Source organism: Callithrix jacchus, chromosome 18 (genome assembly GCF_049354715.1).
Source record: "Callithrix jacchus isolate 240 chromosome 18, calJac240_pri, whole genome shotgun sequence".
NCBI lineage: Eukaryota > Metazoa > Chordata > Mammalia > Primates > Cebidae > Callithrix > Callithrix jacchus.
The window spans coordinates 19,434,728-19,449,341 of record NC_133519.1 but is presented as its reverse complement, the minus strand read 5'-3'; the positions used below and the strand labels follow the sequence as shown (position 1 = coordinate 19,449,341).

Sequence of the window (14,614 nt, the reverse complement as noted above, 5' to 3'; positions counted from 1 at the left end):
ATGGTACGAGGCTTATTTCAAGGTTTTGTTTTATGTCTAGCATAGTATCTGGCACATAATAAAGGCTCTATGAATGTTTATTTGAATGACTGGCAAACATTTCATGAATGTTTATTGAATGCCTGTCAAAATCTTTACCAGCAATGTTTTGCTTTTAATTTTTCAGTTTTTTTTTTTTTTTTTTGTCAGTTAACAACTTGTCTTAGTTACTTTTAACCACCTCATAATATTCTTAGAGAACTTTAGAAATGGTTTGATTTTGCCATCCTTTTTAATCCTGAGAAATGGCCTAACAGTTCTATTATGGTCTGGAATGCAGATACACGTGCCCTTTGGAACTTGGTGGTGGTGGTTGTTGTTGTTTGTTTGAAGGCTTTTCTGATTAATGAGTCCACCCTTTCAGCCCAGTATTCTGCCCTAACACAATACTGCTAGCAGGTCTGAGGCCCAGCCTCGCCACTGATTTGACAGCAAATCCTTCTTCTTCCCTCAGTGCTCATCTGTATCTCAAACCCCAAATCTACATGACAGTCCTGGGACAGCCTCTGCTCCATGTTCTCTCTGATGGTCCAATTCAGTTTTATCTTAAGTACATAATTAGTTCTGTGTATTCTCCCCAATACCTTAGTCACATTTTCTTTTTACTCATGAGTTTTTTGGCTTGGAGTCCATAGCCCCCCTGTTCCATAGAGCTTTTTGGATATCTCAGAGGAGTTAAGGATGTTAAGAATTCATATAGATGCTTCACCATCTGAATCCTAGTTCTCCTAATTCCTGGGTGATTTACAGGTTTGAAAGTTAAAGCTGGCCAGGTGTCATGATTCATGCTTGCATTCCCAGTACTTTGGGACGCCGAGGTGGGCAGATCACCTGAGGTCAGGAGTTTGAGACCAGCCTGGCCAACATAGAGAAATCCCGTCTCTACTAAAAATACAAAAATTAGCTAGGTGTGGTGGTACACACCTGTAATCCCAGCTACTCAGGAGGCTGAGACAGGAGAATAACTTGAACCCAAGAGGCAGAGGTTGCAGTGAGCCAAGATTATGCCACTGAACTCCAGCTTGGGCAAAAAAAAGACTGTTTAAAAAAAAAAAAAAAAGTTAAAGCTGGAATTCTTGAATTTGGCAGAGGAGGCCTTAAGAATATGACCCCAAACTACCCTTCTGGTTTTATCTCCTTCAATTGCCACTTCAGTGCAACTGAATCATTTTTCATTCCCTGATTAGTCCTTTTGCTTTCATACATGTAGCTATATTGTTTTTTGTCTTCAGAACTCTTTCTTGTCATTCAGACATTCTCTTGTGTTTTAAAACCAGTTTACATTGCAGGTCCCCTCCTCTTTAAAGACTTCCCTGCCGTCTCCAACAGTCTCTCTTCTTTCCCTTACTTTCTTTTCTGAATTCTTCTTGAATTGTTTGTATATATCACTTATCATAAAGAACTGAAACCATACTGTCAAATGCTTGTTTTTGCCATTAGACGTGTGGCTTCCTGGAGCCAGGCAAGAAAGCTTTTTTATCTTTATTTCTCCAGGACCTAGCACAGAGCCTAGTTCATAGCTCTTGCCCATTGTGTGTTTTCTTTTTCTTTTTTTTTTTTTGAGATGGAGGTTCGCTCTTGTTACCCAGGCTGGAGTGCAATGGCGCGATCTCGGCTCAACACAACCTCCGCCTCCTGGGTTCAGGCAATTCTCCTGCCTCAGCCTCCTGAGTAGCTGGGACTACAGGCACGCGCCACCAGGCCCAGCTAATTTTTTGTATTTTTAGTAGAGACGGGTTTCACCATGTTGACCAAGATGGTCTCGATCTCTTGACCTCGTGATCCATCCGCCTCGGCCTCCCAAAGTGCTGGGATTACAGGTGTGAGTCACCGCACCCAGCTGTGTGTTTTCTGAAGTAACCACATTTGAAAGGATCCAGGAGTATCTCAGATTGTGGCCTCAAAAGACTGTCATGATGACTATGGAATTGCCAGGATCTCTAATTAAACTATCAATGCTCATCATCTTTAATAAGCAGTTTTGCTAGAATCTGGGATAAATTAACACATCCAGGAGAGAAAATCTATTTCTCCTGGGCGATCTAATCCTGAGGCCACTCTCCCTATCCACCCAGTAACTTATTACTTGGCATGTCATAAACAGACTCCAACTGGGAATCCAGTTTTAGAAGCCCTGGTGCTCTAACATAGGAAGAAAGGGATTGTAGGAAAAAAAATTTTAGGTGTGTCTTGGATTGTGTTTTCTCAAGGGGCTTTCTATTGCCTTCATTAGGCGGAGATTCGCAAAGAAACCGAAAGGTCAGTAAAAAATTCTCAGCCCACACTACTTTCTGACCTTTTATTTAGGCATGTCTTATCTTTGTCTGTCTGTTATCCACAGAAACAGGGAGAACACTCCATCCAGGAACTTCGTTTAAAGCTTCAGACTCCCAGTTGTATGAAACTGTTATTTGTCTTTTTGCGTCTTATTTAAGGGGCAGGTCTCCAGGAGCCAAGGGCTTGTGAGTTTACACCTCATATTCCTGCCTACGGTGGATGTTGACAGCCTCAGGAGAACTCTTTCTAAATGGTCAGGAAAACTTCCGACCAACAGCCCTGAACAGAGCATCCTTGACCTCTTTGTTTCTCAGGGTGTACACCACAGGGTTCAGTAGCGGGGTGATGGCAGTATAGGTCACCGAGATCAGCTGGTCCTGATCTCTGGTGTTCTCTGATTTGGGCTTGAGGTAGGCAATGGAGGCACAGCCATAGTGCACAATGACCACCGTGAGGTGGGAGGCACAAGTGGCAAAAGCTTTCTTCCGGCCCTCAACTGAAGCAATCTTGAGGATTGTAGAGATAATAAGAACGTAAGAAATGAAAACCAGACCCATAGGTACAACAAGCACCAACACGCTGATAATCAAAGTCAGGATTTCATTGACAGTGGTGTCAATGCAGGAGAGCTTCATCACTGGTCGGATGTCACAGAAGAAGTGGGGCACCTTTCTAGCACAGAAGGGTAATCGGAATACAGATGTCACTTGTGTTATTGCTACGATCAGCCCAATGCTGCAGGCCCCCACAACGAGCTGGATACACACCCTCTTGTTCATAACAGCCATATATCTCAGGGGGTTGCAGATGGCCACATAGCGGTCATATCCCATTGCTGTGAGCAGGAAGCAGTTAGTGATGCCAAAGGTTATGAAAAAGAACATCTGTGTGGCACAACCTGCCAATGATATGGGCTGGCTCATACCTACGAGGCTAGAGAGCATCCTTGGGAGAATGACCAATGTGTATACAGTCTCTGAGATGGACAGCATGCTCAGGAAGAAGTACATGGGTGTTTGAAGATGATGCTCAATTCTGATGATGGTCACGATGACGATATTGCCTGCTAGTGTTAAGATGTATAGTGCAAGAAACACCCCAAAAAGGGTGATCTGCTGCTCATGAAAGCTGGAGAAGCCTTGGAAAACAAAGTCAGTGATGAGAGTAAAGTTTTCTCTCTTCATTGATTGGGTACCAAATCTGAAACATAAAAGCATAAAAGTCACATAGTCTCAGTAAAGCAGTGAAAGCACATTTCTGAAACTGACTGAAGTTCAGTAGTTCTCAACTACAAATCTGGGGATATATTTACTAGTGGATTAACTTAATCCCTGCGTTTACTTATCTTTACTTAAAATATTTTTACTCTGTGACCATCTGTTATAATTTTCTGTGCATCCCAGAATCATATAGTCTCACTTTATCACTATATAACCATGCATGCTCCTACTTCACTTCTTCCCTTCATCCCTGACATTTGGAATGGCTCATCTTTTTCTTTCCTACTCTTCAGAGACCAGTGCACATTTTCAGCCCTTCATAAAACCATAGTACACTCAGAGGTTCTCATGTTTATTTGGATTATTCTTACCCCATCATTGCTGCCTCACCTCACACAAACACTCAGCAAGTTTATAATACCTTTTACATCTTTTCATATTTCACTAGCTCCAAATTATGCATGGATTGGGTGCTTGAAAACAGTTTGTTTAGGGATGGACTAGCGACGTCTTTTCTTTCAAGACTATGAATCATCCCTCTTGTACATCCTTTAAGGAGTAGAAGCAAAGTACAAAGGTTCATCTTGTCTTCAAGAAGAAAATGGCAAATCTTAGCCAACCACCACCCTCTCCCCACTTCTGTCTGAATGATGGAAGTCTGCTGACAGTTCACGACACTGATTCACATATGCTACATCTTTACCTTCCCTAAACTAGAAGGCAAATTTATAGCCAATACAGCTTTGTAAGTAAGCCTACACCCACTCTGCAGAGATAAACAATTGTATCAGGAAAGATACAGCAAATTTAAGTGTCCCTCACCTAAAGCAAAAGCAGACCCTGAATATAAAAAACAGCTACACCACAGATACATCATTTTGTAGAAGGAAGGGGATCAGTTCAATTTATGTAATATTTCACATTTTTATCTCTTTAAACAGTAAGCTTCTGTGGGGTATTTAAATTATATTCTGATTTGCTTATGCATATTCAGAAAGAGAATTTTTGCATAAAGTAAATCACATCAATGATGAAGGGTAGTACGCATGAAGACTTTCTTCAAGTTCATAAAAATCTATTTAAAAGAAGTTGATGACCAGCTGTTAATCATTTACACTAAGAATGCTAAAAAGAAAGTAAAGCTGCAATAGAGAATATTTTCCAATAAAGAAAATCATTTGATACTAAAATATATATTTAAAGACATTTGTCTTCTGTGAGGCTTCTGAACAAAAACTATGTAGTAGTCCACCCACACAGCGGTATGGCACCTCTTATGGTGAAATCAGAAGTGCTTGGCAGAGCTTTTAACTGTTATAATAATGAGCACAGAAGCTGTTGGCCATTTACGATGTGAAATATCCTGCAATACTTGTGGTGGTTCTGCCCAAGGAAGAATTGTCCTATTCCAAATACCAATAGAGTTCCTATTGAGAAACACATGGCTAAAATGTAATCTGATCTGGCTGAAACTTGCTTGTCTTGAGGCAGAAGAATGGCTATTATGATCTGGTTAGCATACTCCCCACTCTTGGAAGCCTACAATTCTTCAAATGAAATAGAAGGAAAGAAGAGCAAATATAGCTTTTGAAGACTTGCCCAGCTGTGATAGGAGCTGACAATAAAGTCAGCCCATAGGCAATGAGCCCCATTTCAGTCCTTTTTTCACAGAACACTCACATGACTCTGCCTAGCACCGATGTACAACAGGAGAGCTGGGCTGGAGGAGGCTGAAGAGTAAAGATTAAAACGTCAGGCTCCCTTGGCCACGATGGATAGGCACATGGTAAGCAAGGTGAGCAAGGTGACCAAGAGGGCTACGGCAGGACCTGAGGATAAACAGGCAGAGGATAAACACACTCTACTAGGAACGTAGTCAGCTTTAAGAGTCACAGGCATTCTTGACAACCCCTTTGTGTGGAAGTCTTTGAAGCCAGAGAAGATGCTCTCCCAGGATCAGGCAGCTGGGCTTCTGGGGGCCACTCCCTGAAGGTATTCTGAGAGTCACCCTGGGGCTGGGAGGATGCAGATAACAGGTACCTGGAGGTCTCATTACGTGTGAGGCTCATTTACTCAATTCCAGCCTCGTGCCTGGGGAGGCTGGGGAAAGTTTTTGCTTCAAATTGAAACAGTATTCGAGGAAGCTGGTTTATTTAGTTGAGTTTTGTTTGAATAAACACATTGTGAGTCTGTATTTGTGCATGTGGTTTATTTTTTTGGTTTTTATTTTTTTACAGATGTGCCTAAGAAATCCATATTGACAAATCTAGGCAGCTCAAGCTTCGAGCCATTCCACCCTAGATTTCAGGAAGTTTAGGGCCTTTTGCTTAGAGGCAGGAACTCTAGCTAGTGTAAGAATCTAGTTTTCTTTTTGGAATAAAAGTATTTCAATATAGTCATCATTCTGAAGAAGGCAGTTCATGCTGCCTGTTTTTGCCCGGTGGCATTCAGGATTGGAAGTACACCATCTTTCGATCCAAAGATTATCTCTTGGAGGTTAGGAAACAGAAATTAGCTTTTAAACACTGTTCTCTTTACCCAGAATTTTCTTCCCTTTGTTTGGTAAGCTTCTAATTGTCTGTCAAGGCCCAACCCCAAATTTACTTCTCACTGAATACTTGCCATGAGTTGTTTATTACTTCTTTAACAATTTCTTAGTCTCCCATGTGATATTTATCTGTGCCCATTCATTCTTTAATTACTTAGCATATGTCCCTGTGCTAGTTGCTGGAAATACAGAAATGGGCGAGGCGCTGCACCAGCTCTTGAGGAGCTCACGGTTTAGTTGCAGGCGATGGACAATCATTATAACATGAAATATAACTGTAAGTGAGACAGGAAGGAGACAGTCCTTTATTAGACTCAGGTTGATTATGGAAAATTACATTGCGCAGGTAAAGTGAGAACCGATTACAAGAGAGTATTTGAATGTATCACTTGTAAGAGTCTCTCAAGCGATTCTCACTTCTCTCTCCTATTCTTGGACTTTAAAGTTCCTTAGCAACTAGCCTCTTAAGGAAATGATTCTTTTTAAAAAAAAAAAAAAGACTAACAATTGTATGTCCTCTTCCGGTCTTTCTGGTGATTTTGCTTCCTTGTTGAAAAAAAAAAAAACCACATACTCTGCACTGGGAGTTGGTATATTGACCTGAGAGTGGTGTGAAGTTGGCAAAAAAAAAAAAGGAAGAAAAACCAGCTAGGCTGCTGATGTAACACAGATAATTGAGATTGATCTAGAAGGGTGGCAATTGGCCCAGAGGGGAGGGACAGATGTGAGAGCCATTTGAGGCAAATCAATAGGGCTTGTAACTGAATCTATGTGTGGATCAAAGGAAAGGAAAGAGCCAATAATTTCATAAACTGCTTTCATCAGGTTCATTCATGCCAACTCTCTGATTATTCATAAATATACATAGCTTCTTCTTGTAACAGATGAATCAAAGAGAATGATCTCCATATTAACAGTACATGATTAGATATCATTGATGGCTATGAGATCTTAACAGGAAAGGAGTGGAATTGGGCAGAAGAGCTCAAGGCTTCACGAGGCTATTGCCTTGGGACAAATTAGGAAGATCGTGGAAATGGGGAACTGGGTTGATATAAAAATGTGGTATCTGGCGAAAAGGACAGGTATTCTACTTCAGTAGCAACTAATATTTATTGAACACTTTCACAGATTTTTGTCTCACAGAAACCTCCAAATAACCCTCTGAAGTCAGTAGCAGTATCCCATTCTACAGATTAGAGATGTGCAGAAATTACAGTCTGCCACCAATAGCAAATATATTGGGAATTTATGCTAGAAAAAAAATCAACGCTTGTGGAGTGACTATAGAAACAAAGCTGGCAAAACAGCCAAGAGAGTCTGCTGTAAAATCCTCTAGTTCAGCAGACGGCTTTATTTGGGGAGCAGATTCCAGTAGTTCTTTATAGTTTGTTTATGGCATTCAATTCGGTTTAGGATCCTGGGTCTAGACCTCTTAAGAAGGCTTTGGAATTGTCAATGAGAGTCTTTCAGAGCCCTGAAAAGTGCTCACAACAGGTTTAAGGGAGGTTTCTGAAGTTATGTCTACTCCTACACTGTCTTCCACTCTATTTCTGTCACCTAGAGCTGGCGTGTCCTAACCGTCTGTGTATGAAAACTCCTCTCTATGTTCAAATATTTCATGGATCTCCAAATTGATACTATTTGGATAAATATAGTGGTTGTACTACCTATTGATAAGAAAAGTAAGTTCTGAAAAGGAGAGCTATGTATTAGTAATTAGTGGTTTCAAATGAATTTTGATACTTTTTAAAATACTTGCAGTATTTATTTAGACTATGTGTGAGACTTGATGTCCACAGGAACCCTGGGACTTCTCGCAGGGACTCTGAGGCAACTAGGAGAGAAGAGGAAATGATGTTATGAGATGTATTTGGCAGGTCAGTAAGGAGGGCATAAATAAAGGCAATCTGGAGGAGAAATGCAGACAGCTACTTAGTGGTTTATTAACCACGAAAAGGACACTCAGAGTGAAGTCTGAGTGATTGCCCCAGAGATATAGATACCACCTTGCTTAGGTCTGTTTCACATAAGCAGAGCCTGAAATAAGGTCCTGGGTATATCCAGGAAGTAATACTTGGAAGTCCCTGGGAGAATAGTTTCCTTTCACTGGAACATAGGATCAGGGACTATAGGAGAATCCCATTTGCAAAGTCAAGACCTCCTGGGTAAAAGGGAATTCTATTGACAAAGAACAAATAAGAACCCTGTTGTTAAGCTAGGACTCTGTGTCATAGCAAGGGTGACTTAATGTTGACCCGAGAGTGACCTAGGGAGCAATGTGTGTGGAGAGTGATGGTGGAGAAGGCACTGACAGCTTCCTATGTGCCAGGGAATGGTATGTCCATGACATTATTGACGTCTCACAGTAACCCTGGGGGTTGATATTGTCAGCTTCACTGTGCAGGTAGGAAACAACAACCAGGGAGGTTAAACATCATAACAGGGCACATGCTTGTAATAGTGGATCTATGATTGGGAATGCATGTCTCTCTATTCAAAGCTGGCACTCTGTCTACAATATCATACTGTTTTAGTATCTCCTACTCAAGGTGATTGGTTCTTGGAGGGGAGGGGTCAGGGTAAATAATAACTATGGGAAAGAGTTCAGAAGTTGGTAATCTGAGGGGTCCTAAGACCTGTCATTCTTTAGTAGTTGTTGGCCTAGACTTCCTTTCCTGTTTTCCTCTTTAGGTTTGGGCTGAGTAAAAAAGTGATGCACCAAGGTATTTTAGGAATAAAGTGTGTTACAATGCACTATTTCTGAACTTCCAGCTGATTCCAAAGTCCAAAGACATCGCAAATAGGATCTGAGATATGTATAAATCCACAATTTGGGATGAGGTGGGGGCTTCTCCTTTTCCTATGAGTATGGAGTAGTATAATTTAGTTATTATGGAGAAGAAAGCTGGTTAAAATGAACATCATGAGCTTACAATGCAACTACAGACTTCGGGTCTGGGTTGCATGTGTTTAAGTCCTGCTTCTGCCTTGAGGAATTAGCTTATTTCAGGTCTCAGTTTCCTCATCCATAAAATGAGAATAATAAAATATCTATCTCATAGATTTATAATGAAGATTAAATGAATAACATACTTAAAATAATGGCTACTATCTAGAATACATTCAATAAATGTACTGAAAGGAGATGTCACAATGGGGGAAAACAGCCTGAAAGTATTAAAATAATAAAAACAATGGAGAAGAGCTACCTTCTAATTGTATTTTGTCTGCTCACAGCAGTCTTCCTTTCTTTTTCTTTCCTTCTTCCTTCTTTGTTTTAATAAATATCTAACGTCTACTGTGCACCAAGCGCTGTTCTAAGTGCAACAGATGCAAAAAGAGCACTCACAGTGAAGTCTGAGTAATTGCCCCGTAGACGTAGATGCCACCTTGCTTAGGTCAGGTTCCACAGAAGCAGAGCTGAAATCAGATCCTGGGTGCAGTGATTGACTGAGTGCCCTCAGAGGAAAGGGAGTAAGAGAAGCAGGATGGGGCAAGGGAATCACTGCAAGAACATGGTCTCAGCCTGAAGATAAATTCAGCCTGATCTAATGGGATGAGCTAGAATCGTGCCCTAGGGTTTGTCCCATCTTCAGGCAAGGTGGGGAGCCTTTCATATCCTCTGTATCATTCATGCAGTCAGGCTCAGCTTACATAAACTCCTATGATATGATAGTATATATTCTTCCTATTCTCCCTGCTGGTGTATAATACCTTATGCCAAGAATAACAGGAATATGTCCAACATCATAGTGCAGTGCATGGATATGCTTTATCTTTTTTTTTTTTTTTTTTTTTTTTTGAGCTGGAGTTTTGCTCATTACCCAGGCTGGAGTGCAATGGTGCTCCAGCAACCTTGCGGTGATCTCGGCTTACTGCAACCTCCGCCTCCTGGGTTCAGGCAATTCTCCTACCTCAGCCTCCTGAGTAGCTGGGATTACAGGCACGCACCACCATGCCCAGCTAATTTTTTATATTTTTAGTAGAGATGGGGTTTCACCATGTTGACCAAGATGGTCTCAATCTCTTGACCTCGTGATCCACCTGCCTCAGCCTCCCAAAGTGCTGGGATTACAGGAGTGAGCCACCGCGCCCGGCCTGGATATGCTTTCTCTTATTTGACTTTTGTCACGCTTGGTAAACCCATATATCTGGCTTGGCAAATCCATCTATTTCTTTTTTCATTATTTTTTTTCCTTGCTTCAGTCTATTCCTCTCCTTCCTAGATCAGCCACCTGGTGCTCTCACACTATCTCTCATCTTATTGGCCCCTCACTGTGACACCTCACCTAACTCTTTTCCTTTGATTGTTATTGAACTGAGCAGCACCTAAGAGAGAGGCTTTCTGCCCAAAGCTCTGAGCAAGGCATCCTTGACCTCTTGGTTCCTCAGGCTGTATACAACAGGGTTCAGCAGGGGAGTGATAACAGTGTATGTCACAGAGATAAGTCTGTCCTGCAGGGAGTTTTGGGATTTGGGTTTAGGTAGATGAAAGAGGTACAGCCATAGTGGACAATGACCACTGTGAGGTGTGAGGCACACGTGGCAAAGGCCTTTCTTTGGCCCTCAGCTGATGCAATCTTGAGGATGGTGGTGACAATTAGGACATAGGAGATGAAGATCAAGACCATGGGCAGAACAAGGACACAGAGACTGATGAGCAAAGTGACAAACTCCTTGATAGTAGTGTCTGCACAGGCGAGCTTCATTATGGGTCTGATATCGCAAAAGAAGTGAGAGATGAGATTAGCGTCACAGAAGGGAAGGCTGAACACAGAAGACACCTGAATGATAGCGGTGCTCAGGCCAATGCTCCAGGATCCACTGGCCAGTTGTATACAAGCCTTTTTGTCCATGATGAGCGAATACCGTAGGGGGTTGCAGATGGCCACATAGCGGTCATGCCCCATGGCCGTGAGAAGGAAGCAGTTATTTACACCAAAAGTGAGATAGAAGAAGAGCTGAGTGGCACAGTTTTGGATGGAGATGGTTTGCTGAGGGCTGAGGAGACTGGACAGCATTTGGGGGATGATGGCCACAGTATAACAGGTCTCAGAAATAGACAGCACACTCAGGAAGAAGTACATGGGTGTGTGAAGTTGATGGCGAAGGTGGATAGCTGTCAAGACGATAGCGTTGCTGGCAAGGGTCAATAGGTACAAGAGCAAAAAGGCCAAAAACAGGATGAGTCTGTGATGCCAATCAAACATGGAGAAACCTTCCAATGTAAACTCTGTCACAGCTGTGAAATTGGGCTGTGGCATTGAGGAGAATCTGAGTGTGAAAGAGGTGAAGTGGGAAGGTTGAGCATCCACGCTGGAAACAGTAGGCTGGTCCAGGATCATCATCAACCATGTGCAGGCACTGAAATGGGGTGTAGCTCTGGGTTTCAGATACTCTCAACATTCAGACACAGGCAAGTGCTGAAAGATCCATCAAGGCTCTCTGGGTGCTGGCACTGGGGGACAGATGTAGTATGTGTATGTTGACAGGAGGTAAGTATGTAAAGGGAGTACAGATGCCCCTGAATGTGTGATGAAGTTACATCCTGATAAACCCATTATATGTTGAAAATATCACTTTAAAAATGCATTTAATATACCTGACTGAACATCATAGCTTACCCTAGCCTACCTTAAACATGCTCAGAACACTTGTGTTAGCTTACAGCTGGACAAATCACCTAACACAAAGTCAATTTTATAATGAAGTGTTGAATATCACATGTAATTTTTGAATATTGTACTGAAAGTAAAAAATCAAATGGTTGTATAGGTACTTGAGGTATAATTTCTTCTGTATGCATATCACTCTCACACTATCATAAAGTCAGAGACTGTATGTATTGGAAACCTCTAACTGGCTTGACTAGAAGTCACTGTAGACCAGAGAAAGCACTGAATATGTGTGCCCAGCATTGAAACTATTCAGACTTGCCTGGGTTTAAGTCAGCAATGGCACATTGCTTGTCAAAGACGAATGCAAAAGGATGTACCTAAAGAGTGAATGAGTTCAGGCCAAGGACAGATCGCTGGGTGAGACACACTCCTGGGAAGTCAAGAGAGGACCATTCTCCTGTGTCCCAGGACACTGGAGTCCCTCTCTCCAAATCCTGCTCCAACTCTGTTCAGAAGGGCTTCCATTTGTTAAGTCGAGGTAGAAAGCACTGCCTTCTCTCAAGGTTCAAATTCACAGTGGCCAGTGTCTAGAATAAGGAAGTGAGAGGAGACACTCCTTTTCTGCCATGTGGGTAGTCCAGCTGCTGACCTAGAACAGTCTGTGGTATGCAGCCACCTCTCCTTTCAGTCCTGGATTTTCCTATAGCCCCAAGTGTCAGATGTTTAATACCCGAGTATCCTTGTTCCATGTGGAGGGTAGTTTCTGCTTCTATTTTCTAGTCTCTAAACACAATAAAGGTTCAGACAGTTTTTTTATAGATTTGAAATACTAGTAACTATAAGACAACAGCAATAAAAACAACACAATATTTAAGTTTATGGTAATCTCTGGCTTTAACCCCACTATAAATGAAGGCATGCCTGATTTTCTTTGCTTGTTTCATTTGTCTCCATTTGCTCATCTATAAAATAGAATAATAATATCTACTTCATAGTGTTGCTATGGAGATCACATGAATTACTGTATGTAAATTGCCAAGTGCAGTTCCTAATACATAACAGGCAAACACTACATTAAATTTCTACTTTCCTCCCTTCATCTGTCCTTCCCATCCCCACTCCCCATAACTCTGGGTTCTACTTGTATGCTTGGCCACTCAAGCATGTACACACACACACACACACACACACACACACACACACACACGCATGTATGCACACACACCCACCCCACCCCCACACCTACATTTGCTTGCTCTCTTTATTGTTTTCATCTTCATGGATGGTTGTTTTCATTCATTTCTTCAATCCCTATTGTAAAGTCCAGTCTTTATTTCTATACCACTTCCCTTCCAACTCTAGATTTTGAAATGTACGGGCATTGGGGCCAGGGTAGTCTAGAGTTAAATACCTCTGTGATCAAACCCCAGCCCCACTTAGTAATATATGACCTTGGAAACAGTTCTCACCTCTTTAGGCATCCATTTCTTCCCTCGTAAAATGAAGACTGCTAATATCTATCTCAGAGACTGCTATGAAGAGCTGAGTGGCACAGTCTGGAGGAATTGGTTTGTTGAGGGCTGAGGAGAATGGACAGCATTTCAATGAGAATATCCTGGATAAGGCATTTAGCCTTTGGAAGCTCTGCCTGTGATTCTTTAAGGCTGTTACCCAGATTATCCTTTCTGGGTGATTTTTTTTTCAGTATTTATGCTTTTTGATTCCTAAGTTTTGTGACACAGCTGTATATTCACTTTTTCTACTTGATAATAATCTCAGGAGATAAAAGAGAGAGATGAGGGTCATGAGGTTATGAAATGAGAGTCATGAGGTCACATTTAGTTACATAACAAGAATTCCTGCGTCATCAAGTCCAGAAATGTGACTTACATATCACTGGGCAGGGCAGAGGCTTATTCAGGATCCAGGAGAGTGAGGCTTGAAACCAGAATTTCCAGGACTCCCATTGTACTGTGGCAGACACAGCACACAGAATTTTTTGAAGGGGAGGACTAGAAGTAAAACAGAACCCACCAGGATCTTTTAGTTAATTTATCTCCCTGATCAGTCAGATCTGGGAGTAACAGACATAGAAAGCAGCACCAGGATCTCCTATGCCTCCCCATTACCCTGTCCCTTTAAGTCTGGATTGCTGGCTGCCTGAGAGGACCATTCTCCTGTGCCCCAGGACTCTGGGGTCCCTCTCCCCAAAACCCCAGTGACTGTCATAATAGCATAATCCAAACACCCCAATGTCTGGGGATCTCATTATAAAAGTGCCTCATCAACAATCACACAGATCTACTTAATCTTGGTTTTCCCACACAGACAAGTCTTTGCATCAGCATATGGTCCTGCACTGCTCTGTGGTTGAAGAGGACCTCATGTCTCATGATCACATTATAGGGAGGGCCTCAGAACCCATCATGTTTAAGGGATGCAGCTTTGTGAGACAAATCACTCACACTCCAGGGTCTCTCTGTTCTAACTGCTGGAGGATCTACCTCTGAGGTCTCTTAAATTTGAATGTTGTGGGAACTGCGACTAATTCATTTACTGATTTCTTCAACAAATACTTATAGAATGTTTCTTGCATGCTAAGTACATGGTATACAGCAGAAACTGGGAAACTTACACCTGTAGTGTAAGCTGGTTTTGCCTGCTTTGCAGTACCTGGCCATCCCTGTGTATTACCCACGAGAAGCTGAGCACCTTCTCCTTGAGGAAGATCAGAAGGAAGACCTTTACTGAAGTAATTTCTCTAGCCCCCTCTTTCTCTCTCCCAGCACTTAGTCAATCAGCCAACCTATCCTTCCTTTCCTTTTAGAAGGTACGCATAAGATGGACCTTTCTGAAGATTGGAAGAGAATTGGAAATCAGATCCCCTAGGATATCCTAAGACTTGGGCT

The 14,614-nt window shown here is 42.0% G+C and overlaps 2 protein-coding genes across 2 annotated transcripts; both read right to left on the bottom strand.

Moving 5' to 3' along the window:
- Positions 1–2,324: 2,324 nt before the first annotated feature.
- Positions 2,325–3,570, bottom strand: OR10J1 (olfactory receptor family 10 subfamily J member 1). The gene has a single exon (XM_002760157.6). It carries the CDS (start codon positions 3,531–3,533, stop codon positions 2,571–2,573), a length of 963 nt encoding a protein of 320 aa, XP_002760203.3. The 5' UTR covers positions 3,534–3,570; the 3' UTR covers positions 2,325–2,570.
- Positions 3,571–10,289: 6,719 nt separating this feature from the next.
- On the bottom strand, positions 10,290–11,351 carry LOC100399885 (olfactory receptor 10J4). Its single transcript, XM_017966386.2, is given in 2 exon segments — positions 10,290–10,571; positions 10,574–11,351. Coding segments are annotated over 2 exon segments (933 nt in total). The 3' UTR covers positions 10,290–10,416.
- Positions 11,352–14,614: the final 3,263 nt, after the last annotated feature.